The sequence below is a fragment of the Emys orbicularis genome, chromosome 3, assembly GCF_028017835.1.
Source record: "Emys orbicularis isolate rEmyOrb1 chromosome 3, rEmyOrb1.hap1, whole genome shotgun sequence".
In the NCBI taxonomy this organism is placed as follows: Eukaryota; Metazoa; Chordata; order Testudines; family Emydidae; genus Emys; species Emys orbicularis.
In genome coordinates, this window is record NC_088685.1 from 165872365 (window position 1) to 165898974 (window position 26610).

Below are 26610 nucleotides of genomic sequence, written 5' to 3' on the forward strand. Positions count from 1 at the left end.
GTGAGATCGACGCGGCGGGGCTCGGACACCCGGTGCGGGGTGGGGGCGTGTGAAGCCGGCTCAGAGCGATCCCTTGACGGGGTAAAAACACACGCACGGGGGTGGCTCAAACGCTTCAGTTCCCGGCGGCGGAACAGCTGCCGCTGCTGCAGCGCCTGAGGAGGGAGACGAAGGCAGCTAGGGGACGCCGAGGCGGCGGGAGCCCCATGGGCGGCGGGCGGGGACCCCGTACGGGGTCCCCCCCCCACGGTGCTGCACGGGCCCTGCTGCCACCAAAGCCTCGCCGGAAAGGGCGGGAGTGAGGGAAACACTGTCAACATCACAATGGTCACGTGACGTATTCCGCAGCCCGCCGTCTTCCCACGCATGCGCACAGCGGCGCTCTGCTCAGGCCGGTGGGCAAGGCGCCGAGCACTTCCGGGCTGGGCTGGGCGGCGGGCGCTGCGGCTGGTACCATGTCCTGCTCGCTGCTCCCCTTCTGCCACTTCCAGGACCTGGAGGCGGCCCGGGACTTCCTGTGCCCGTATCTCCGCCAGGGCGGCGCCGCGGCTGCCAAGGGGAGCGGTGAGTGGTCCCGGCCCCTGCCCGGCTCTGGCCCCCGCTTCCCTAGGCCCGCGTGGGGGGACAGACCTTCCCCGTCCTCTGAGTCCCCTCGCCCAGGGGCATGTCCCTGCCCTTAGCGCCGGGCCTCCGGCCCCGGGCGGGGTGTTCACCTGTGCTGGGGGGCGGTCCCTAGCGTGGGGTGGGGTCCCTGGCTGTAGAGGCTGTGCCTGTCCCCCTGAGGAGGTGACCCCCATGTCAGGCGAGGGGGTGTGCGCTGGGTTTGATTGAAACGGGGGGAAGGTGTTGAGGGTTTGCCCCTCTGGGTTTTTTTAAAAAAAATATATTCTATAGTATAAAATTGCTTCATATTCAAACGGATTTAAAACCTTACGGCTTGTCCTTTCCCATGGAAAGCTGAAGGGAAAGGCACTCGGCGACGAGCACAGGGAAGGAGCTGAATTGTACACGTCTACAGTGCGGCAGCAGTGCTTGGCTTAGCTTCACTACACTTACATAGCAAAGTGAAATACCGAGTGTCCTCTTAAAACACCATCATTGTTTAATTGGTTTTAAACATACAGTGGAAAAGCAGAGAGAGGTGATGTACTTCAAATAAAAACTTGAAGTCTGTCATTATGGCAATTAAGGTTGTTTGCTATCCTTGCAAATATTTTTTCCTCTTGAACCACTGCTAAAGAAGAGACCAGTTGTGCTTTAGATATCAGTTTATTCTTTAAGGTTTCAAAAATACTTTTTTGTACAGAATCCCATATGCCTGCCAATTTACAATGAAAGAAATAAATATCACCAAATGTAATGTAAGAAGTTATAGTTTGCTACTGTGATAAAGTAAACTACTGTAATTCATGGGTTAACATCACACTGCAAATTACAGATCTTAGATTTTTCCCTGCTCCTCTCAAATTACTAAGACTTTCTTTCCAGAGAGCTTTAATTTCACGTTCACCTAATTTCTAATTTAGACCCTGATCTCACAATTCTTTATGCATGGGTGGACTGCTATGCCCACACAGAGCCTTCAGTCAGGTTCTTAGTGATCACAATGGCCTCTTTACCTGCAACAAATTTTAAGCTCAAAGTCTTAACATTTAGGGCCTTGTCTACACTGCCACTTTACAGCGCTGCAACTTTCTCACTCAGTGGTGTGAAACAACACCCCCTGAGTGCTGCAAGTTTCAGCGCTGTAAAGTGGCAGTGTAGAGAGTGCACCAGTGCTGGGAACTACTCCCCTTGTGGAGGTGTTTTTTTTTTTTTTTTTTATAGCGCTGGGAGAGCGCTTTCCCATTGATGGTGCCGTGACTACACAGCCACGTTAAAGCGCTGCCGTTGCTAGTGAAGACATGCCCTTTGTTTGTCTCTTGAGGAAGAGCTCCCATTAAAGTCAATGGGAGTTTCTCACACTCAGTGCTTGGAAGATGTTGCCTAGCTTTGGGAAAATGCCTTTCAAGTAAGGTGACGTTTTAATTTGGTTGGCTTCAGCTTAAAAATGTAACTTTATTACCCCATTGTACTAGGTGCTGTACAATCAACTAAAAGATGGTCCCTGCCCCAAACAGCTTACAGTCAAAGTAGAAGACAAGAGACAACAGATGGCTACAGACAGACACGGGGGAATACAAGGAAACCACGAAGCAATATTGGTCAGCATGGTAGGCTGTGGTCTTAGTGCAGCAGGGAGCTGTTTTCAAGTTTTTTGTAGTCATTCTGGCAAAGGCAAGTTTAAAGAAGGATAATGAGGTAGCTCTGCAGATGTTTATGGGGTGCTCCTCTCAAGTATGAGGGGCAGCATGGGAGAGAGCACATAGGTGCTTGTTTTAAAAATTAACAGGTGGTTGATGGAGGCTTGCCTCATTGGCCGATTGGCGTTAGGAGTCAATATCTCACCAGTGAATAAGAAAAAGTAGGACGGGTCCTTGAGAGCAGAGACGAGTAACTTATATCTGATGCGCTAGAGAAGGGGCCAGTGGAGGGATGCGAAGAAAGGGGTGGCATGGTCAAAGTGAGAGGCTAGGAAAATGATCTTTATAGCTGCATTATGAATGGATATGCATGGGGCAAGATTGCATTTGTTAGGGCTAGAGAAAAGGACGTTGCCATAATCAAGGTGGTGAAATCATGGATGAGAGTTTGTGCTGTGTGGATGGATAGGAAAGATCTTATTTTAGAGATATTATGCAGAAAGAATCTGCGAGGCTTAAATACAGCGTGCGTGTGAGGACCTAGAGAGAGGTCTGAGTCAGAGATGATGCCCAGGGTATGGACCTGAGTGACAGGCAGGATGTTGATGTGGTCCATAGTGATTGAGAAAGGAGGTGGGGGAGAAAGTGTATGTGGGGAAGATTAAGAGCCCTGTTTTAGCCATGCTGAATCTGAGCTCAGTGTAGAGATGGTATTTGAGCTTGTATTTGCAGATGGGTTTACCCAGAGGTAAGGTATAGAGGGGGATGAAGGATAGAGCCCTGTGGAACCTCCACAGAAAGTTGGAGGGTTAGTGAGGAGCTAAATGAGCAATTAGAGAGCAGAGTCATGGAATCCAAGAAAGGACAAGATTTCAAGAAAAGGAGCATAGTTGACTATGTTGAAGGTGGCTGACAGGTCAAAGAGGATGAGGATGGAGTACTGGTTCTGAGCTTTGGCTGTGAAGGGGTCATTAGATACTGGTGAGAGCAGTTTCAATGGAGTGCAAAGGGTAGAAACTGGATTGAAGAGGGTCTAGAATGGAATTGGAGGAGAAGAATTTGAAACAGTGATTGTAAACAATGAATTTAGAGATGAAAGGGAGAAGAAGGATGGGGGTGGTAGTTGTAGAGAAAAGGGTGATAAAGACTGGGGCTTTTACGATGGGAGAGATGAATGAATGCCCTTTATTGTGAGGGGCAAGAGCCAGAGGATCAGCAGATAAAGACTGTTGAAAACTGTGGCTTGGCCAGTAGTTTTTAGTTTTGCTTTTTAAAGCTTTTGCTGAAAACAGTTAAGGTGAGGGTGAGAGAGATTAAAGCTGAGGAGATTTGGAAAAAAAAGCTGGAAGCTTATATTTGTAACAGGAAAAACATTAATACTAAAATACAGAAATTGTGAAAAGGATGTAAGGTACACTTTGTACTGGCATCGCCAAACAGTGAGCTTTGTGCCACTATAATAATACTTTGTCACTAAACTGCTGTATGAGAATTATCATAGTAGGTTTACTTCTGTGGTCTCTCAAATATCCTTTTACGTAGAATAGATTTGATTACAAAAATTTGCTGTGGACTCTCACTATCAGGAAGATGAATTTCAAAGAGCTTTATTCAGCCAAGCTTCATGATATCACCCCTCAGCTGCTGCAGAACCTGGACTTGAAACACTTGTGCACTTCTTTTGCCCATATAACTTGGCTTTACTCCTTGGGTTACATTTCCTGAACCACCATGAAAAATATAGACACATTCCATGTCAAGGGTTAGAACTATATGATCCAAATGTGAAAGAGGCATTCAGGAGCTGACTGACAAGACTGGCATCTCCTAATTGTCAAAGATAGGCAACATACACCTCTTTATTTTTCTTTCTTTAAACATTACTTACTAATAGAGATTAGAGAAAATATTTCTCATTTTTCAAGTTTCTGTTGTACACCTGACAGTCAGTTTCCATTGGATAGTCGGTTAGTTTCTTCGTTTTGTATGGGTTTGTCAATGGCAGCGGCAAAGGGGAAAAAAAAGACTTCATATATAAATTTGATTGTAAAACCACAAAAATTAGCAGAAGGGATCAGTGGAGCAGTGATAGAAATTATTTTTCTCAAAACAACAACACTGTTTAAAATTGTTATCCCTCTTCATGATGGTTGCCATCTGCTCTATTGTTCCTCTTATTGTGGCTAACAGGCAATTTCTCCAACCATTGCCTTTGGCCTACATATTCTAGTTATGGATTAGAGTAACCTTTTTTTACTGGAGCAATTTGGGCAATATCTTTTTGTATCTGGTTATGATGGACGATTAAGTAGTTGAGCTCCTGCCCATTAAGTTGTTTTCTCATGTCCCAGGGCAAGAGTATACTCTTTAGATGTGATTCTCCACTATTTTATGCCTTGTGTGATTATTTATACTTGTGCAAAGAGGGTGTAATTTCTCATTCACAATGGTTAACATAACAATGGCCACACGGATTCAGACCAGTGGTCCATCTAGCTCAGTATCCTGTCTTTCGACAGTGGCCAGTGCCAGATGCTTCAAAGGGAGTGAACAGAACAGGGCACTTTATTGACTGATCCATCCCCTGTCATCCAGGCCTAGCTTCTACCAGGCAGAGGTTTAGGGACAGCCAGATCATGGAGCTATGTCCCCATTTTGGTTAATAGCCACGTTCTTATCTAATTCTTTTTTTGAACCCAGTTACACTTTGGCCTTCACAGTGAATTCCACAGGTTAACTGTGCATGGTGTGAAGAAGTACTTCCTTATGTTTGTTCTAAACCTACTTCCTATTAATTTCATTTGGTGATCCCTGGTTTGTGTGTTGTGGTAAGGGGTAAGTAACACTTATTTACTCCCCACCGTTCATTTATAGACCTCTATGATATCCCCTCTCAGTCATCTCTTTTCTAAGATGAACAGTCCCAGGCTTTGTAATCTCTCCTCATATGGAAGCTATTCCATACTCATCATTTTCATTGCTTTCTCTGTACTTTTTCCAGTTCTGATATACTTGTTTTGAGATGGGCAACCAGAACTGCATGCAGTATTCAAGGAATGGGTATACAATGGATTTATATAGTGGCATTATGATATTTTCTGTCATATTATCTATCCCTTTCCAAATGGTTCCTAACATTCTGTTAATATTTCTGACTGCTGCTGCACATTGAGCAGAAGTTTTCAGAGAACTATCCATGGAGACTCTCCTTGAGTGGAAACGGCTCATTTAGACCCCATCATTTTACTCGTGGGTGAATTCTGTCATGTGCAGAATTTATGTCCCCCACAGATTTCTTTGCTTCTCTGCTGAAAAATAGCTTTCTGACAGGGAAGCAAAGGAAAGCCACAAGAGCAGTATGCGACCCTCCTCAGCAGTATGTTTCCAGTGCCTAGGGCAGCCGGCATAGAGGTAAATCACTGTGGGGTAGGGGGTGGGACTGGGGAAGACCTGGCTGGTGCCTCCTGTGCTGGGCTCAGCTGCTAGTTTTGGCTGGGTTGGGGAGGACAGGACTTCCTCTTCCCTTACAAGGCATCCGGGGCTGTGTCAGACCCACCCCGAGATTTCTCCCTGGCTCTAGGAAGCTCTGCAAACTCCCCCCCCCCCCCCCCTGCTTCCTGCACCTATTGCTCCTCAGGTGCAGCGGGAGGGATCACTGTACAGGCAGCTGCTCCCACATCTGCCCAAAAGACCCGTTCATACCCGGACCATCCCGCAGACCCTCACCCCCCCACACTGAGAACTTCCCCCTGATGAGCCTCACTCCCCCTGCACCCGGACCATCTTGATGAGCCACCTGCACCCAGATCCCCATCCTATCAAGCCCCAATCAGCTGTACCTGGATCCCTGCCCCACTCCCCCAATATCTGGACCCCCTCCCCACTGAGCCCTCCACACCCAGACCCTCCTAATGAGCTCTATCCCCCACACCCAGGACCTCCCCCCCACTGAGCTCAGCCACCTTCACCTGGACTCCCCTGCAGAGTCCCATTACCATTGCACCCAGAACCCCTCTAGCACCCCACACCTGGATCCCCCACTGAGCCGCCCGCACATAGAGTGCCCCAAACAGAACCCTCTCAACCCACATCTGGGTCTCGCCACATGAAGCCCCTCCTCACTTGGATCCTGCCTTGCTAAGCCTGCCTGCCCACAGCTGGTGCACCTGGCACAGAGGGGCAGGGCCTGGGGTGTTTCTGGGGCATGCCCAGTCGTCGTGTTGTGTCAGGGTTGGGTGCAGTCTCACTGCTGAGTCTGCATCCCAGGGGGGAGCTGCACAGTGATCGTCCACCTCTGTGCAGCGTGGTCTGTGCTCCCCAATGCCATGCTGGAGCCTCTACATTTATTTGACAAATAAAATTTGCAGAATTTTAAAATATTGTGCACAGAATTTTTAATTTTTTGGTGCAGAATGCCCTCAGGAGTATTATATGTATAGTTGGTATTGTGTTTTCCAACGTGCATTGCTTTGCTTTTATCAACATTGAATTTCATCTGCCATTTTGTGGTCCAGTCACCCAGTTTTGTGAGATCCCTTTGTAACTCTTTGAAGTTAGATTTGGACTTAACTATCTGGAGTAATTTTGTATTATCTGCAAATTTTGCCACCTCACTGTTTACCCCTTTTCCATATTATTTATGAATATGTTGGCCTGCACTGGTCCCAGTACAAATCCTTGGGGGACATCACTATTTACATATCTCCGTTCTGAAAACTGACTGTTTATTCCTTCCCTTTGTTTCCTGTCTTTTAATCAATTACTGATCGGTGAGAAAACCTGGCCTCTTATCCCATGACTGCTTACTTTGACAAGGTCCCTCACCAAAGGCTCTTAAGCAAAGGCTTTTTGAAAGTCCATGTACACTATATCCACTGGATCCCCTTTGTTCACGTTTGTTGACCACATCAAAGAATTCTAATAGATTGGCGAGGCATGATTTCCCTTTAAAAAAGCCATGTTGACTCTTTCCCAACATATCATGTTCATCTATGAGTCTGATAATTCTGCCCTTTACTATCATTTCAGCCAATTTGACTGGTACTGAATTTAGGCTTACCAGCCTGTAATTGCCAGGATCACATCTGGAGTTTGTTTTTTTTAAAATTGGTGTTTTGTTAGCTATCCTCCAGCATCTGGTACAGAGCCTGATGTAAGCAAATGGTTACAAACCACAGTTGGTAGTTCTGCAATTTCATATTTGAGTTCCTTCAGAACTCTTGGGTGAATACCATCTGGTTCTGGTGACTTATTGCTGTTTAATGTATCAGTTTGTTCCAAAGCCTTCTTCACTGACACCTCAATCTGGGACAGTTCCTCAGATTTGTCACCTAAAAAGAATGGCTCAGGTGTTGGACTCTCCCTCACATCCTCTGCAGTGAAGACTAATGCAAAGAATTAATTTAGCTTCACCGCAATTACCTTGTCTCCTTTGAGTGCTCCTTCAGGACCTCGATTGTCCAGTGGCTCCACTAGTAGTTTGGCAGGCTTCCTGCTTCTGATGTACTTAAATATTTCTTTTGCTGTTCATTATTTTTGTTGTCTTTTGCTAGTTCTTCAAATTTGTTTTGGCCTACCTAATTATACGTTTACACTTGAGTTGCCAGAGTTCATGCTCCTATCTATTTTCCTCAGGATTTAATTTCCAATTCTTAAAGGATGTCTTTTTGACTCTAACCACCTCTTTTACTCTGTTTAGCCACGTTGGCAATTTTTTAGTCCTCCTACAGTTCTTCTTTTTTTAATTTGGGGTATACATTTAGTTTGAGCCCCTATTATGGTGTTTTTTAAATAGTTGCTGTGCATCTTGCAGGCATTATACTGTTGTGATTAAATTCCATTTAACTACCTTCCTCATTTTGTGTAGTCCCCCTTTTGGAAGTTAGATGCTACTGTTGTGGGTTTTTTTGGTATTTTCCCCCCTACATTTAATTACATTATGGTCGCTGTTACTCAGCAGTTCAGTTATAACATTATGGTCTTTATCGCCGAGTGGTTCAGCTATAGTGTGTTACCCTCATTTTGCAAGTCATAAATAACTGCACAAGTTGGCGTGCAGTGAAAAGTCAGGTCCATTATGATTAGAGCCTGATGTCTTGAAGATTTGTGCATAGTGCAATCTGCCATTGTTTTTCAATTGTAATAAGTTATACTTCGTATTCAAGGTATTCTATTTGGCACCTACATCTCAGCAGATTTATGTATAAAAATGCTTACTGCACTATTGAGGTGGCATTATCACACAACCAAAAAAAATATGACTCAAAAGATGCCCGGGTAGTCCATCTAATGTTTCTTGGATTGGTATGTGTATTCGTTGACCCTGCAGGCCAGGTTAGGATGGCATAAATGTAGATGGATAAAAGTGCCTATGTACATAATTTTGGGGTGAGTTGCACATAGGAATATAAACCGGGCATGTTGGAAAGCTGTGCTTGGCTTCTACATCTTTGTCAAAGGAGAGATGTTGTTACAAATGCCTCATGGAGATGGTTTATCTTTTAATTAAAAAAAAAAAAGCCTTATTTGACATCACAAAATAATGTGACTTTCCACCTACTCTTGCTTCTCCAAGACACTGCATTACCTCTAAATGTCTGCCTAATGAACTGAAAGGTTAAGCTGTGAGCAATTATTTTGAATCAGAGCCCATAGATACTGTAGTCATTGCTTGTCTCTCTCTCTCTTGGACTAATGATGCTACGATTTAGAGAGAAAGTTGAATTGATATAGATCATTCTGGGAAATGCTTTCCTCTTACTGTTTCCAAAACTTTCTTGGTGTGGGGGAAGGTGGGAAAAAGCTGGCAGCTGATGGCATGGTGAATAAAGAGGAGGCACTGCTCCTCCAGGAATTTATAAAATACAGCTTTTCATTCTTTCCTCTATTATCCCTTTTACCCCAAATGCCATCTTCCTTTGTTTCTTTTACTGGTAAATACATTGCTTTGTTGCGTGGTGGTCTAATTACTCACTTTTATCTTTGAGCAAGTGCTAGCTTTCCTGTAAGTTTTGACCTGTGCAGTTCTCAATGGAAAAACTCCTAGATAACAAGTTGGAAAAACTACTGTTGTGTGTCTGCTTTCTCCTACCCCCCACACCCCAGCCCTTATCTCTGGTAGGGTTATTTTTGTGCAAAATGGCAATGTTTATAAAAGGGCATGAGTAAATGGGCATAGAAAAGATCTTTCTTTGCCATGCCTGAGATTCAGGAAAGTGCTCAAGCATGTGCTTAAGTCAAATTCTTCTTAAAATTAAACCTATACGTAAGCACTTTTAAGTCAGTGACTCCACACGTGAAGTGAAGGTGTGATCTCTATTGCTGAACCTTCAGGACGCACAAGGCCTTCAACCAAATGTGCACGCTAGATATGTACAAAAGAAAAGAAAGGCAAAATGTCCCATGAGGAGGAAAGGAATGATCCAAAGTGACAGTCACGTAATGTCTTTCTGGAGGCCTGAGAAAACTGCCAGCGGAGGAAGAAGTAAGAGAAAAAAGACAGAAATAAGAGACCCAGAAACTAAGATTCTATTATTTAATCACAGAGTCCAGCGCTTACTAGAACTTATTTATACATAGAGTACAGTATATTTTAAAATAGACACTGACAATCTGTTAAGGTTCTCAAGCTTACTTTCATTTTAGAAAAGTGAATCCTATGCAGGATCCTAGGAATATAATATGTAATATGTACACACAAAAATGCAATGAATAAATTACCCCAGACTCTTAAACAGTGCATTGCAAAATAAATAAATAATTTTGGTTGTCAACCCAAATGATGTATGAAATTATTAAAGGCATAGGAAGCTATGTATTGCATTGAATGTATCCTTCTTTATTGTGAATTTTTGGGCCTATACAAATTAATGGTATCACTTTCATGTAAGTATTCAGGTAGCCTGAGATCCAAAAAGATGCACATCTGCAATGGACAGATTCTTTAACTCATCTGGATGTTTTGCTTGCTAACTAGTAGGCTGGCTATTGATATTCTGAATGATTCATGGAGCTGGTGCCCATTTTGCAAAAATCTTTACTGCGATTCCCAAGTTTCAGGTGTCTTTCTTTCATACATCTGAAACCCTTTCCTGTTCTCTCTTTCATCGCAGTCCTTGATAACCAGCAGAAAAAATTACTCGCTGTTATGGCATTTAACATGTGAATACACCGGGCCAACAATAACATTTTGAAGCATTATGAGACAAATTCCATGCAGCAACAGCATCTTGCAATCCTTTTTTCCAAAAACTTACCACACCAGGATGTCTGCCAAGAAAGTACTATAAAATCTAGGAACACTCCTACTGTTTACTAACTTCAAATCAGGGCGTTCCTGTCTTGCTTTTTCTTTTACTTGTTTGTTCCTTTCCTCTCTTTACATTTATTTTTTGTCTCATTGTTTGCACCCTTCTGTTCTAATTCTCTTTATTTGAAATCATGCTATTTCTTGGCTCCCTCCCCTTCCACACTAGAACTGGAGTAGCTATGCCTTTCCCCATGTTTATCTCTTCCCAATTTTTCCTTCATCCATATGCTGTAGATTGGGAAAGCTGTGAGTAGCAACAGCAAATGCATTAGAATGGTCTTTGTGTGGGGACCTCAGGTGAACCAATATAGTGTTTTATTTGCAATAAAAAGGAACAGAAATTTAAAGCATGTATTTTGCAGTATTTGTTGGCTTCTAAGCACGACGCTCTCAGGCTAAAGTTAACACTAATAATGAAACATAAATCCTCTCTAGACCCTGAGCATAGTGGTATTTAATTGGTTTTGAAAACTGCTGTATATCATTTAACAAGTGTATGTATATTGGGAATAGCTATTTGTATTCTGTTTAATCTGACAACTAGCTGTGGTGATGTGGGATTATGTGTTGGCTTGATCAGAAAATAATAGCTGCAATCATTATCTCCTTTATACATCACAGTATGAATCCAATACATTTTTCATTTATGTGCAATTGTAATTTATAAACTATAGTCTGTGATAAAATGAGCCAGATATTGGTCAGGGTAATAAAAGAATCTGTGTTAAGAAATGTCATATAATTAACTGCAGAATTGAAGGATTAATATACAGCAGAATAAATGTAAGCTAAATATATGTATGTATGTGTGTGTATACATATACATACACACACACACGTATTTTCTTTTCTATAAAGATTGGAACCATCTAGCTATATTTTATCTTAAGGGATCCTTCATCTGATTGCTCCTGTTTTCATTATCATTTTGGGTAATTTTAGGTGTTACAAGTAAGTGGAGGAGATTTGAGAGGGAATTTTTTTTGTGTGCATTTTGACACCACTTTGTACACTATCCAGTTCAATTGATTACTTCCTCTACCCCCATTTTTATGTGGGTGTTTCTCTCCTCTGCTGCTGTGTGAAACATTTTTTTTTAAAGTAACAGAATGTGACGATGAATGCCAAAATTTAGCACAGCGTTTCAGAGGAAGATGTATCTGAAACTATTTTAATTTTTTTTTGGCCGGAGAAGTTTCTTCTGTTTAACTTTCATAAGTTTGTTTACCACTAGTAAACTCTGTTCAGTGCAGTAGTTATTTGCATTACTTATGGAGCTCTGGAGTGATAGAGAAAATAGGAAAAAGCAAATATGGTATTGGCCATAAAAAAGAGAGTGATTTTGGCAATTGCCATCTTGTAGGTCTAACATCAGTTCCTACTAAAATGTTTATAGAATCTGTAAGAACCCAAAGGATAATGTAACCAATGATTTTAGTTTAGTATCCTTTTATTGTGTGATGTTATGATTGATCAATATACCATATATTCATTATATGTTAATTAGTTGATTTGTAGGATTATAAAAGTGTAAGATTGATCAGTATTCAGAGGAACCAAGTAGTAGATATGAATAAGACAAGCTGAAATGCAAGAAACTGTGGGCTGAGGCCTGCAAGACTTTAGCTTAGCTATTTTAGACCTTAGAGACAAGAAATGATGGCGTAAATCAATGACCGAGAAATAACCCAAAAGATTATGGAAAAAGAGATACCAGCTGGTAATAGTGCGAAAGTGTAGCTGGGAAAATTAAATTTTAAATTATAAAATGCTGTAACAACAAATATTGTCTCCACCATGTACCTTAATCACAAGATAAAGGTGGTATGCCAATGTTAATGAGAACCTACACAGCCTATAGAATTAGGGGTCCCTTGCCTTTCTAAGGGACACAGACCAATAAGAAAGAGAGAGTTGACACTTTGATGTACATATGCAGAATGTAGGTATAGACAGAATCATAGTATAAAAATGGGTGCCCAGAGCAGGAAAATTGATCTTCCGATGGGAAACTCCAGCAGGAACCACTCCCATATTGATGATCAATCGATGAGATGGCCAACAGACTCTTAACACCATCTAGGAGGATGCGAGTATGTCTGTAGGTTTAATTGGTACATGGTACTTATATTTAGGAATTGTATATCCTGTGACATTTATAACTTTGTTGGTAACTTTAATAAAACTGCTAAAAGATAGATTCTTTTGTAATTATATGTGTTATTTCACTTATTTGCCTATGGTTTCATGTGTTCTTATGGTCTCTAGGTCCAGAACAGAGTGTGCTCTGTTGAACTTGAGACTGTAGCTGCCAGAGCTGAACCCACTGGAGTATAATTAATATTAAATAGAATAAAAGGCTACACTAATGACCTATGAATACTGAACAGCAATTACATTTTAAAGAAAAAACTATTTTTGGATGGGGGGAACTGAATTATGTAGTTTGTGGACAAAGGGAATGCCATAGAGATAATAGAGGTTGAGTTCAATAAAACGTTGATACAGTACCTCATACTCTTACTTGGATATGAACATTGTCACATGGATTGAAAACAGGCTGAAAGGGTAATGACAAACCACAGTGTATGGAGTTAAGATACTATAGGGATTGGTTTAAGGCCTGGTTTTATTTAGCATCTTTATTAATAGATTTGTAGGAAAGTGTAAATCAAGTGTGTCTTAAACTTTCAGCTCATACTGTTTGGAAAATACTCTTAACCCCAGTAAGGACTGAGAAATAAGAGTCCTAAAAAAAGTGCCAAGTGTGGGCAGGAACTGAAAGAAAATGCAAGATTAGATTAATGGGAAATTTCTTTTGTCTACTACCATTTAGATCTGTCATTAGTATTTTTCTTTCCTTTCTTTCTGAACTTTTAAACAAAACTATTTGTATTTTATAGACACTATATTTATCCAATATGAGAATTATTCCTGTAGATCTTATTTTTGATTTTATATTAAGTAAATAGTTCACATTCTGAAATATAACTAACTCCATCAACATGATAGTAGGTATTAACCTCATAGAAATTATGATGTCATTGCACTAAAATATTATCAAGATAGTAATTGGCTCTTCAAATGTTCTTCTAAAGTATATGCTTAAGGTGAATCCTTGTATTCTAAATTGCATCCCAAAGTAAATATTCCCTGTCAAGTTATAAACCCCTTTAAAATAGAGGTAGAAGATTGTAGTGGTGACATCTAATGCTTTTGAATTAGAAAATGAAATGGTTCATGTTGCTGCTGACTAGCAGAAGGAAATGCTATTTTTATTGGTTCTGCAGCAGACGACTACACTAATTTTGATGAAAAAATTCTGTCTTGCTGCCACTACGTTAAATTAAGAGGGGGGGGAGGGGGGAATATTTTGCTGGACACCTATTAGCCAGAAGCAGATCTGAAAGATGAGGAAACAGTGGCATTGAACAGGAAAGCTCATAGCTTTCTCATGCAGCCACAGCAGCAAAAGAGTGGAACTGATCTTGTTCTAAGGTTGACACGTACTTTGTTCATAATACTGTAGGTCTGAGTGATATGGTAGTAAAAGTGCTGGCAGCTAGTTTTCACCCTTGTTTCCACCATTGCTAGCTCTGATAAAGCTACATGGGTACTGCAGAAATGTGAGCGACTTCCCTAAAATTAACAGAGAGTCCTGTGGCACCTTTAAGACTAACAGATGTATTGGAGCATAAGCTTTCGTGGGTGAATACCCACTTCTTCAGACGCATGGGTGGGTATTCACCCACGAAAGCTTATGCTCCAATACATCTGTTAGTCTTAAAGGTGCCACAGGACACTCTGTTGCTTTTTACAGATCCAGACTAACACAGCTACCCCTCTGATACTTCCCTAAAAGGACATTGTAGATGGGCCAGGGTTCTGTACAGCAGCAGTGAAAACTGACAAGACTGGTTAGCTTTCATTATGCTGCAGCTGGGAAAGCTGAGAGTAGCAATAGCAAAAGCACTAGAATGGTCTACATGCATGTGTGGGAAGACTTCATGAATGTGAACCAATACAGTGTTTTGTTTTGTAATAAAAATGAATAGAAATTTAAAGCTTAGATTCTGCCATATTTGTTGGCATTGTTTTCCCCATCCCACACTTGCTTGTGAAATTGTTACATGATGATAGCAGTAGCAGGTGCGTGGGGTCTTCTTTGAGTCATGTCTCCATAGATGCTCCACTTCAGGTGTGTGTGCTCCCCCTCTGCCTTTGATTGGAGATTTTTGGTAGCATGTCTGTTTAGCCTGCGCCCTCTGTGCAGTTCTGTGTTTAGTTTTAGACTCTGTTCCAAAGTTCCCTATTTGCTGTGGGATACTGCTTGGGAGTCACCTAAAATGGAGCACCCTTAGGGACACCACATGAAGGAGAGATTACTCACGTTGTGCAGTAACTGGAGTTGTTCAAGATATGTGTCCCTATGGATGCTCCCACCCGCCGCCTCCTCTGCTTCGGAGATTCCTTTGTGAGACTTTGCATTAGAGAAGGAACTGAGGCTGGTACGCTCGTGTGGCTCTACGTATTGGTGTGGGACATGAGGATGTGTAGGGCACAGGGGCACATGCACATCTGAAGTGGAGCACCCATAAGGACACATCTTGAAGAACTCCAGTTACTCCGCAAGGTGAGTAAGCTCTCCTTGTTTTCAAGCCCTGAGCAAATCATTAACGTTTGAGGGCAGGCAGTCTTTGCAACTGTAGTAGGATATTTCTTAATCCCTAGTCATAGATGAGGGACCCCATGGCCCTGCCTTGACAAATTAACCTGAGGCACCATAATAGGTCACCCAGTAGATCACTTCTGCATACTGATGCAAAAGCGGCCCAGTTCCCACATGAAGATTCTGGAGGCTATTCTGCAGGGAACACATTAGCTCCAACAAGGTGACTTTTCTGCAGTGTGTTAGAGGAGTGGATCCCCGCTCCAGAGAGCACCAGGACTGTACAGTGGCATTTTTTTTTTAACTTTTTGTTGCTTAAATGGAATTTTGCAAACTTTTAAGTTGATGAAATGCAAATATAAATTGCATTTTGTTTAGATCGCTTCAAAAATTAGAAATTAAAATCTTGTGTGGTGTTAGTGTTTTTCCTTCCTAATCTCTTTTCTTCCTGTGGCAAAATGGTGGTCAGTGTGTCAGATGGAAAACATTTTACTCCTTCTTTCTTATTAATTTAATTTATCCATATACTGGAAAATTCTCAAACTTGATTACAAACCAAGATCAGAAACTGACCTTTGGAAAACTGTCACTTGTGAAAGAGTGCCCGAAATAACTATATAATCAGAATTGTGCTGATGCACTAAACCTGGCTGAGTCATTTTCTTTTATAGACGGTAGACACCTTTTGAATTCTAATAAAGGTGGTTCATCTGTGAGTGTGCTTTGTAGTTTAGGTTTGTCCTGGTCTAACCTGGTAAAATGTCTTTTCAGCAACACTGTTGACAAGTTTTGTCTTTTAAAAATATTTTTAGCCTAATACCAGAGTTGAAAAACCATACCTAAGCAAGCACGCTTTTCGTTTTGCTGTTGCCATAGTAGGTTCTAACATGGTTTGGTTGGCAGGCCAGTGTGAAAACAGAGCTACAGCAACTGGATGCAGAACATTGCCCATTCAAACTGTTTCAGAGCCCTGCTTGACTACAGTTAAATTTAAACTCTGGTTTGGTATCGTTTTTAAACTTTGTGTTAGGGCCAGTATACACATGGCCTTTGTGTTAATGAAAGGTAATGATAAAAGATCCTGGAGAAAGAAAATCTTTTTATCACCAGAACAGAAGCAGCACAGATAGCATCAATGTAGTTTACTACTGCTCTCTTGCAATATTCTTCTTTCCTGACCTGAAGAACTCTTAGGGAGAGTGAGTAATTCGGTTGCTTTGCTGAGATTATAGCAGTGGGTACTAATTTGATGATGATCCTCATGTTGTGGATGTCTGTGTACTAAGAATTGTATTTAGATTGTCTCACCTAGGCCAGTGGACAGCTTTTGGTAATTACTTCTGATTACTGCTTACCGGGGCCTGAGCTGGTGCTCTGTGCTGCGTGGTGGCATGGCTGGCTCCAGCCGGATGGCGTGCTTGTAGTGCTGCCAGCCACTGGTGCTCCAGGCAGCGCGGTAAAGGGGCAGGGAGCAGGGGGGGTTGGATAGAGGGCAGGGGAGTTCGGGGTGGTGGTCGGGGGTGTGGATAGGGGGCGGGATGGTAAGAGGGTGGGGAACAAGGGGGTTGAATGGGAGCAGGGGTTCCCCGGGGGCAGTCAGGAAGGAGAGGGGGGATTGGATGGGGTGGCGGGGGGCAGGCACGGTAGGGGTTCCGGGGGTGGTCAGGGGACAGGGAGAAGGGGTGGTTGGATGGGGCAGGGGTCCCCGGGGGGCAGTCAGGAATGAGAGGAGGGGTTGGATGGGGTGGCGGGGGGGAAGTCCGGGGCAGGGGTTCCGGGGGCTGTCAGGAGATAGGGAATGGGGGGGGCGTTGGATGGGGCAGGAGTCCTGGGGGGGCTGTCAGGGGGTGAGAAGCAGGAGGGGTCGGATAGGGGGCGGGGCCGGGCCACGCCTGGCTGTTTGGGGAGGCACAGCCTCCCCTAACCGGCCCTCCATACAATTTTGAAACCCGATGCAGCCCTCAGGCCAAAACGTTTGCCTGCCCCGGATTAGAGAGAAAAATAGAAAACTTTATAATATTAATTAATTAATTAATAAGGGATTTCAACTATCCCCATATTGACTGGGTACATGTCACCTCAGAATGGGATGAAGAAATAAAGTTTCTTGACACTTAAATGGCTGCTTCTTGGAGCAGCTAGTCCTGGGACCCACAGTGGGAGAGGCAATTCCTGTGTTCCATATAGGACTAAATCAAGTTCTGGTCCAAGAGGTGAATATAGCTAAAGCACTGGGTAACAGCAACCATAATGTAATTAAATTTAACATCCTTGGAGGGGGGGAGAGATGGGACACCAAAGAAGCACAACTCAGTAGCATTTAACTTCAGAAAGGGGAGCTATGCAAAAATGAGAGAGCTAGTTAAAGGGAAATTAAAAGGTACAGTCACAAAAGGGAAATTAAAAGGTACAGTCACAAAAGTTAAATTCCTGCAAGTTGCATGGAAAATATTTAATAACAGCATAATAGAGGCTCAAATTAAATGTATACCCCAAATTAAAAAACATACAGTATCAAAAAAGTGCCACCATGGCTAAACAATAGAGTAAAAGAAGCAGTTAGAGGCAAAAAGCATCCTTTAAAAATTGTAAGTTAAATCCTACTGAGGAAAATAAACTCTGGCAAGTCAAGTGTAAAAATATAACTAGGCAGGCCAAAAAAGAATTTGAAGAGCACCTAGTCAAAGACTAAAAAACTAACAGCAAAAAATATTTTAAGTACATCAGAAGCAGAAAGTCTGCCAAACAATCACTGCATCCACTCAATGTGCAGGGGCAGTCAAAAACAAAAACAAAACACAGAATATTAGGAAACATTGAGAAAAGGCTAGATGACATGACAGAAAATACCATAATCACCTTTGTCCGGCTTGTCCTCATCCTTCCCTCCATGAACACAAGTCGATAAAACACCATTCCGTTTTGTTGCGAGCATGTTCTTCCCATTTCTGGCCAAAGAGTTTTGTCATGGGATTTGCCCAGTGCATTTTCAATCTGCCCAGCGGTCGCTTGTGATCTCTGGGGATCCAGTCACTGATGCAGGTTGTCCACCTATTGTCTTGTTTCTCAGGTTTTCTGAGGTCCTTCTGCAGAGCTGTTCTGCATATTTGGAGTTGTATGAGTGGTCAGAGGGTTATAGATGGTGAATTCTCTGGGGATGGTGTTTGTTTCTTGCATCTGCTTAGGCAGTGGATGTCGCTTTGCAGAATGGGTTCCTTCTTCATGTTGTGAAGTTTCCATTTTAAATGGCAAAATGCGATATGGAGATGTCCTATCTCCTAGAACTGGAAGGGACCTTGAAAGGTCATCGAGTCCAGCCCCCGCCTTCACTAGCAGGACCAAGTACTGATTTTTGCCCCAGATCCCTAAGTGGCCCCCTCAAGGATTGAACTCGCAACCCTGGGTTTAGCAGGTCAATGTTCAAACCACTGAGCTATCCATTGTTGTTTGCAGTGTTGGTCCCAGGATATGAGGGGGGGAAGAAACCCTCCCACTGACCGCACATGCCTAGTTGTCACCCTGGAGCCCCTACAGGGTATCATCAAACAATTACAACGCATACTTGATGGGGACCATATCCTGAAATAAATCTTTTCTGAACCCCCTCTTCTGGCCTTCAAAAAAGCTCCCCAGCCTTGCCAAGCTCATAATCGAAAGCAAACTCCCACACAGACCAGGACACCAAAGCAGCACCAGAATAACAGATTCTGCCAGAATAACAGATGCAAAACCTAGACATACCTCTACTGTACAAAGATCAGTGCTCCCCACAACACACCTTTCAAGATCCATGAGTCCTACACATACCTATCCCAACATGTGATGTACCTTGTCCAGTTCACCAAATGCCCCAACAACATCTATGTGAATGAAAACTGACAATCGTTATGCTCTGGAATGAACTTGGACAGAAAAATGATAAAAGAAAAACACACTTTTCACAAAGCGATCTCTCCATATCTGATCTCAGTCCTCATCCTCTAAGGAAGCCTGCACAACACCTTCAAAAGAGAAGCCTGGGAACTTAAATTCATAACTCTTCTGGACAGTAAAAATCATGGATTTAGCAGAGACACTGGTTTTATGGCTCATAACAAAAATTTTTAATGCACCCTACTGACTGCTACCCTTAATTGCCCCCTTCATTCTAAGTCAGGGGTGGCCAACCTGTGGCTCCAGAGCCACATGTGGCTTTTCAGAGGTTAATATGCGGCTCCTTGCATAGGTGCTGACTCCGGGGCTGGAGCTACAGACACCAACTTTCCAATGTGCCGGGGAGTGCTCACTGCTCAACCCCCTGCTCTGCCCCAGGCCCTGCCCCCATTCCACCCCTTCTCCCAATGCCCCTCCCTCCTCCCGCCTATCCTCCAGAGTCTCCTGTGCATACAAAACAGCTGATCACGGCAGGCGGGAGGCATCGGGGGAGAGGGGAGGCGCTGAGGGCTAGAGGGGGGGAGCTGGTGCAGGGCTGCTGACGTATTACTGTGGCTCTTCGGCAATGTATGTTGGTAAATTCTGGCTCCTCCTCAGGCTCAGGTTGGCCACCCCTGTTCTGAGTAGTCTCCTACAGCATGCATGAACCCTTTATGTTTAACAATCTATCCTACCTTATATTTAGCTGGGACATTCTGGTTACCTTCTCCAGACCTGAGGAAGAGCTCTGTGTAGCTTGAAAACTTGTCCTTTCTACCAACAGAAGTGGGTCCAGTAAAAGATATCACCACTTGTAATTTTTTTGTCAGATTTCAGGTTGCTTTACAGACATTAGCAAATTAATCTTCACAATACGTTGGTGTTGTTCCTCATAAGGAACATGTGGAAGCTGAGAAAAAATGAAGTTGCTTTGTCTATTATTTGTATTGCCATAGCACCAAGAGGCTCCATTGAGGGATTGGTTTCCCCATTGTGCTAGGCACTGTAGCAGGTTGAGTTACTTGTTCAGAATTATAGGTGGAGTGAGTCTGAACTGGGATTTAGATTCTGATGTTCTCTGCTCCCAATCCTGTGCTTAACCACATCTTTGTCTTGTATTTAGAAATAATACTTATGAAGTGTTAAAAATAAAGATAAATACCACTTTCATGAAAAATACAGCATGCTGCATCTTGCATTTCAGGATGCATGTGTTGATTGCCTTTATTCTTAGCTGTATCAAGCAGTTATAGGTCTGATATAAACTGTGATGCATAGGGGGAAAACAACCTTCATAATTAATTATTTCCTTTCTATGCAGTAGTTTCATGATTTTTAATCTTTTTGTTTAAAGTAGATAAATCACCAAACTGGGAAGATGATGGCTGGGGAGCCTGGGATGAAGCAGAAACACAAGAACCTGTAAGTCCATATGTATTCACTTTTATCACTAAGACTTGTCTTCTCTCAAAGAATCTTTTCTGTTGGTTTAATTTTTTGAGTAGCTTTCATGTGGCCAAGATGGCACTTGACTAATGACACTGTAAATGCTGCTATTTGTGTGTCCATAATTTTCTTTTTTAACTGAGGTTTTAAAGTTAATTGTACATTACTCACCGTGATAGTGGCATGCGCCCTCAGGTAATTTGGCCCTCACGTGCCCACAAGTACTTCTGTTGCACTGCTCTGTATGTAGACTGAAAGTTCCATGTCAACCTTTCTCTACTTCCCTTGAGAGAACAGACGAACAATCCATTCTAGAGGGTGAGATACTAGGGCCATGTCTACACTTACTGGGGATTGACGCTCCTGCGATTGATGCAGTGGGGGTCGATTTAGTGGGTCCAGAAAAGACCAGCTAAAACGGGTTCTCAAACTGGGGGTCGGGACCCCTTAGGGGGTCACGAGGTTATTACATGAGGGGTCACGAGCTGTCAGTCTCCACCCCAAACCCCGCTTTGCCTCCAGCATTTATAATGGTGTTAAATATATAAAAAAGTGTTTTTAATTTATAAGGGGGGTTGCACTCAGAGGCTTGCTATGTGAAAGGGGTCACCAGTACAAAAGTTTGAGAACCACTGAGCTAAATCAACCGCAGAGTGCTCTCCGGTACTCCACCGGAATGAGAGGAGTAAGGTAAGTCGACGGGAGAGCGTCTCCTGTTTGGTTTGTTTGATTATTGGTTAATGGGAGATAATTTGCCACCTGTGATTCACTCCTGCATGGGGGGCATCCACACGTGGGGGCTGCAGCTACGTCAGCTAGTTGAGTTATTACTGAGGGTTAGCTAGAGGGAGGCAGAGCAGACAAAGACTTCAGAGTAGGGTGGCTCCTAGAACAACTCTGGAGCTGGGAGGGGATGGATGTTGCTGAGTAGGCAATGAAATTACAGTGAAACCTAGGAAGGGGAAATGAACAGAGGGCAGTGGGAGAGGAAGGGAGCTGAGCTGGTCAGAGATGACTTGATGGGGTGCATTCCCAATCTCTTCCTCCTTGGTGTACTCCTTGAAATGTTCTTCTTCTCTCCACTCACCAGCTTGCCCTCATGGCCTCAGTGCTCTGCTAGTAGCTTCCACTCAAATCCTACCTCACCTTTAGGGATAAATGGGGGGCTGCTGACTCCAACATTAACCCTCCTTCTGTGGGCCTCATTCCTCCGCCCCCATTAACTTCCTTCTGGCTCACCAGCTTTGCCAGTGTCTTGATTTTCCTCATAATGCAGGGGAAGTGAGCGTGTAATCAGGTATCAGATTGTCTCTTCAGCTGCTGCTGCTCACGATTGTAGCTATTGGGCCCCAACTTCCAGGTAATATCTCATATTTGGGTACATCTAGACTGCGAAGAAAAACCACAGCACCGAGTCTGAGCCTGGGTCAGTTGACCCTCCCCACTCGCTGAGTTTCAGAGCTTGGGCTCCAGCCCAAGCACGAATGTCTACACTGCTACACCTCTACCTTGGTATAACGCGACCCTATATAACACGAATTCGGATATAACGCGGTAAAGCAGTGCTCCGGGGGGCGGGGCTGCACACTCCGGTGGATCAAGGCAAGTTCAATATAACACGATTTCACCTATAACATGGTAAGATTTTTTGGCTCCTGAGGACAGCGTTATATTGAGGTAGAGGTGTATTTTTTCACCCCGCAGCCCAAACCCCACAAGCAGTCAGTTGACCAACCCCTATGTCATGCAGCTGAGGCCAGGGAGCAGCACTATCTAGGGGCAAAAGAGGGAAAGATAAAAATAAAATACTTTCCAAAGGGGGTGTGTGTGTGTGTGTGTGTGTTTCTAAAGAGGGAGGGAGGGAGGGAAAACAGGAAACAGCCCCCAACCCTAAAACTATAATTCTCTTCTTCTGTTGTCCAGGGCTTGAATTTGAAAAGTTTTATGGGGTTAAAAATAGCCTCAACCACACTAATGGTCTTTGGCTTTCTGTACAAAGGGTTTATTTTACACATGATAAACTTTCCTTGTCATTCTTTGTTCTAAGAGGAAGAATTAGTCAAAGTTCTTTCTTGGGTTTATTAAAAAGCTTTGTGGCCTTCTTGCAAGGGCTTGAAAAATGACTGCAACTTGCTACTGTTTAGTCATTCTGATAAGCGTGTGTGTGGGGGTGAGAGAGAGAGAAAGTAGAACACCTGGATAGATAGTAGTTTTGGCCCTAATTCTGCAACTAACTACAGGTGGCTCTTTATTGAAATTGATGACTCTTTGTAGCTGGACCGCTGCATGTGTCTGCAGTGTAAGTTGCAAGATCAGAGCTTTATTCTGTAGTTCTGGAAATTGCTTTCTTACTGGAGCAATGAATTTGGTTCTCTTGTCTCATCAAAGACAAGGCTAATCAGGTTGATGATGGGCAGCAAAGGGAGAAACCTCTTTCCTCATCTTAAATTCCTTTTGTTCCATATTCCTCCTCGGTATAGATAAGTTTTAGAGGGCTTGCATGGTGTGCATATGCAATACAGATCAAACAGGTAATTGATGGTTATGTACATATTTTGTCTAAATATACAGAATAAGTGAAGTCATTCATATTTGTCAGCCTGTCCACTGTCACTCCCTAAATGGTAGAGGAATTTACTAGCACTATTACAGTATATGGGGACATATGCAATGACATTCATACATGGAAGCTTCAGATGATTGACATTTTACAACTGGCTAGGTGCAGAGGCTAGCCATCAATAGGATGTATAAATTACGGCAGTCTACCATCTGCTGGACTGACAAAGAATAAAGAGAGACAAAAAACTCCTACTGGAGTTGAGATCATAGAGCTTTAGTGTGAAAAGTTGCATGGCACTCACGGCTGTAGAATTACATTACTTTTCTTCTAATATGCCTATTCACCATTTACACAATACAGAGATTTTGTAAATTTTCTCCATTCTTGTTGTCATTTAACAAAACTACCAATCTTCTGGTCATTCGGGTCTGTATTTGAGGATATCTGCTTTTTTTTTTTTTTTTTTTTTTTTTTTTTTTTTTTTTTTTTTCTGAAAATTTTGAAACAATGCTGTTTTCTACTGGTTACATTAGAAAGTAATAAAAACACAAATGTATTCTGGGAGATCTGAACATCCTAAGTAGATGTAAATACAGTGAGTGTGTGTGATTAAAAGAAATGGAACAAGTCTTAACATCTAAAGACTGATATTACAAAAATTGGGGGGAAAACGTGAGATCTCATTCTAGACTGATTTTAAACCTTTTCAAACAAATGTAAAACTTGATGCATTCAAAAACATATGTTTCAGCTGCTCAAAAGTATATGAATGAGTACTGTTACGGTGTGTGCACTATTTTTAACACTGATTTTTTTGGCAGATGAGCAGTTTGTATGTGGCTTTTTGCATATCTGTATATTGCTATTTGCATTCCATCCCTTTGTTCTTCTAAACCACTTCCTTCCCAGCAGTTCCAAAAATATTATGTAGAAACAGTAACTGATTTTAAGCTTAAGGTTGGTAAAACAGCATATTTGTCTACACGGGAGTCCTAAGTCAAAGACTCACTTTGAAGTAGAGACTGGGGGAACAGAGCGTATATTTGACCTATCCTGCTTCTGTAAGGCAGGATGAAGAAGGAATTCATAAAAAGAACAGGAGTACTTGTGGCACCTTAGAGACTAACAAATTTATTAGAGCATAAGCTTTCGTGGGCTACAGCCCACTTCTTCGGATGCATATAGAGTGAAACATATATTGAGGAGATATATATATACACACATACAGAGAGCATGAACAGGTGGAATTCATAGTAGTCAGTTATAAAATAGCATTGTAACTGGAGGATTGTATGCTTAACTTTTTCTGTAGGTCAAGCTCAATGCACATACCCAAGGCTCCCTGTATTCCTTTGTTTGCCCCACCCAACTCCTTGTGTTCCATCCTCCCATCACCACCTATTTCAGGGGCTCCTTGCAACCCCTCCCACACCCTCTCTCATGCTAGGGACTCTATGAATGCTATCATTCTCCCCTGCTTCAATAGGCCCTTTGTATGCCCCCATTCTCTCTTCCCATGCTTGGGCTGCTGTGTGCTCCCTTTTCTCCATACCATTCTTATTTTCTTTATCTTTCATGGTGTCAGCATTTTAAAATTGTATTGGGAGTGTGGGCACAGCTAAAATCCCCCCCCCCCTTGATAACTTTGACAAAAACAAAACAATTTTTATCTAAATTTTCCACAGAAAATTTTGACTTGCAGCAGAAATTTGAAAACTTAAAAATGTTGTCCAGAAACCGAAGACATTTGTTTTGGGGGCATTTGGTTTTTCAATTTAAAAAAAAAAATCAAAATTTTCCTCAGAAAGCACACACTGTTTATGGAAAACTTTGTTTAGTTGAAAATCTAGTTTTCTGTTAAAAACAGGTTGGATGGAAATTTTTTTGACTAGGCCTAATTCCCAGTTCTTACTGCCATTCCTGTGTGAAGCACTACTATGTTTTCTACTTTTTGCAGGGTTGTGGTTTGGGAGTCGTTCTTCAACTGTAACATTTCTGGGTACATGTGGGGAACACTTTTTGGTGTTTCTCACATCTGAGTTTGGTTTCTGAAGCCCCATAGTCTGTAAAGGGACAGGGAGAGCAGGATTGTTGAGTGGCAATAACCTGAATTTATCAGAGGGGTAGCCGTGTTAGTCTGAATCTGTAAAAAGCAACAGAGGGTCCTGTGGCACCTTTAAGACTAACAGAAGTATTGGGAGCATAAGCTTTCGTGGGTAAGAACCTCACTTCTTCAGATGCAAGTAATGGAAATCTCCAGAGGCAGGTATAAATCAGTGTGGAGATAACGAGGTTAGTTCAATCAGGGAGGGTGAGGTGCTCTGCTAGCAGTAGAGGTGTGAACACCAAGGGAGGAGAAACTGCTTCTGTAGTTGGATAGCCATTCACAGTCTTTGTTTAATCCTGATCTGATGGTGTCAAATTTGCAAATGAACTGGAGCTCAGCAGTTTCTCTTTGGAGTCTGGTCCTGAAGTTTTTTTTGCTGTAAGATGGCTACCTTAACATCTGCTATTGTGTGGCCAGGGAGGTTAAAGTGTTCTCCTACAGGTTTTTGTATATTGCCATTCCTGATATCTGCTCCAGTTCATTTGCAAATTTGACACCATCAGATCAGGATTAAACAAAGACTGTGAATGGCTATCCAACTACAGAAGCAGTTTCTCCTCCCTTGGTGTTCACACCTCTACTGCTAGCAGAGCACCTCACCCTCCCTGATTGAACTAACCTCGTTATCTCCACACTGATTTATACCTGCCTCTGGAGATTTCCATTACTTGCATCTGAAGAAGTGAGGTTCTTACCCACGAAAGCTTATGCTCCCAATACTTCTGTTAGTCTTAAAGGTGCCACAGAACCTGAATTTAGTTCTTTGTAAGTAAATATATTTTTCAAACAGTGGTGTTACTTTGGGGAACAATCTTGGGGAAACTCCTTTCATGTTGAAAACTGACCACTTTGTCCTCTGTTCTCTCTCTCTCAACCGGTTTCTTGTCCATGATAGTGCTTTAACTCTCATCCCATGTCTGTTAAGTTCCTTAATTGCCTTTGGTGAGAGACAAGGATTTGAGAATCCAAATAGCCAACTAATTCTCCTTTATATGCTATTTTGTTAATGTGCTAAAAGAATTACTGTAAAGTAGATAAACCTCACTTACACTGCTCTGCAAATTTATACCATAGTTGAACTGGTGGCTGGGCATTGAGCACTAGACTAGTTCTGAGAGAGGGCAAGCAAGGCATATGTGTGGTTTTAAAAACCAACCAACCAACCAACACCTTTGAAAATCATTGCCTACACTAACTAAAGCTTTGCACACAGGAAGAAGAAGAAGAAGAATCCACTTGCAAGACACAGACAAGTTACTGGCTTCAAGACTGTGTGTTATCCTTGTCACCAGCAAATGATCTGATGGTAATAGCTCGTGAGCAGAAAGCTGTCTTTTTAGTGCGTAAGTATGTAATGCACAT

The 26610-nt window shown here is 42.5% G+C and overlaps 1 protein-coding gene across 2 annotated transcripts in view; it reads left to right on the forward strand.

Moving 5' to 3' along the window:
* The first annotated feature begins 455 nt into the window (after nt 1–455).
* The window catches only part of RAB3GAP2 (RAB3 GTPase activating non-catalytic protein subunit 2), a 78824-nt gene continuing 52669 nt past the window's right edge, over nt 456–26610 (forward strand). Inside the window, exons 1-4 of one of the 2 annotated variants that reach the window (XM_065401104.1) lie at nt 456–564; nt 2079–2213; nt 20487–20558; nt 26472–26591. In XM_065401104.1, the coding sequence (XP_065257176.1) occupies nt 456–564; nt 2079–2213; nt 20487–20558; nt 26472–26591 (436 nt within the window). The remainder of the gene's footprint in view (nt 565–2078; nt 2214–20486; nt 20559–26471; nt 26592–26610) is intronic. The other variant, XM_065401105.1, reaches the window with a different exon arrangement.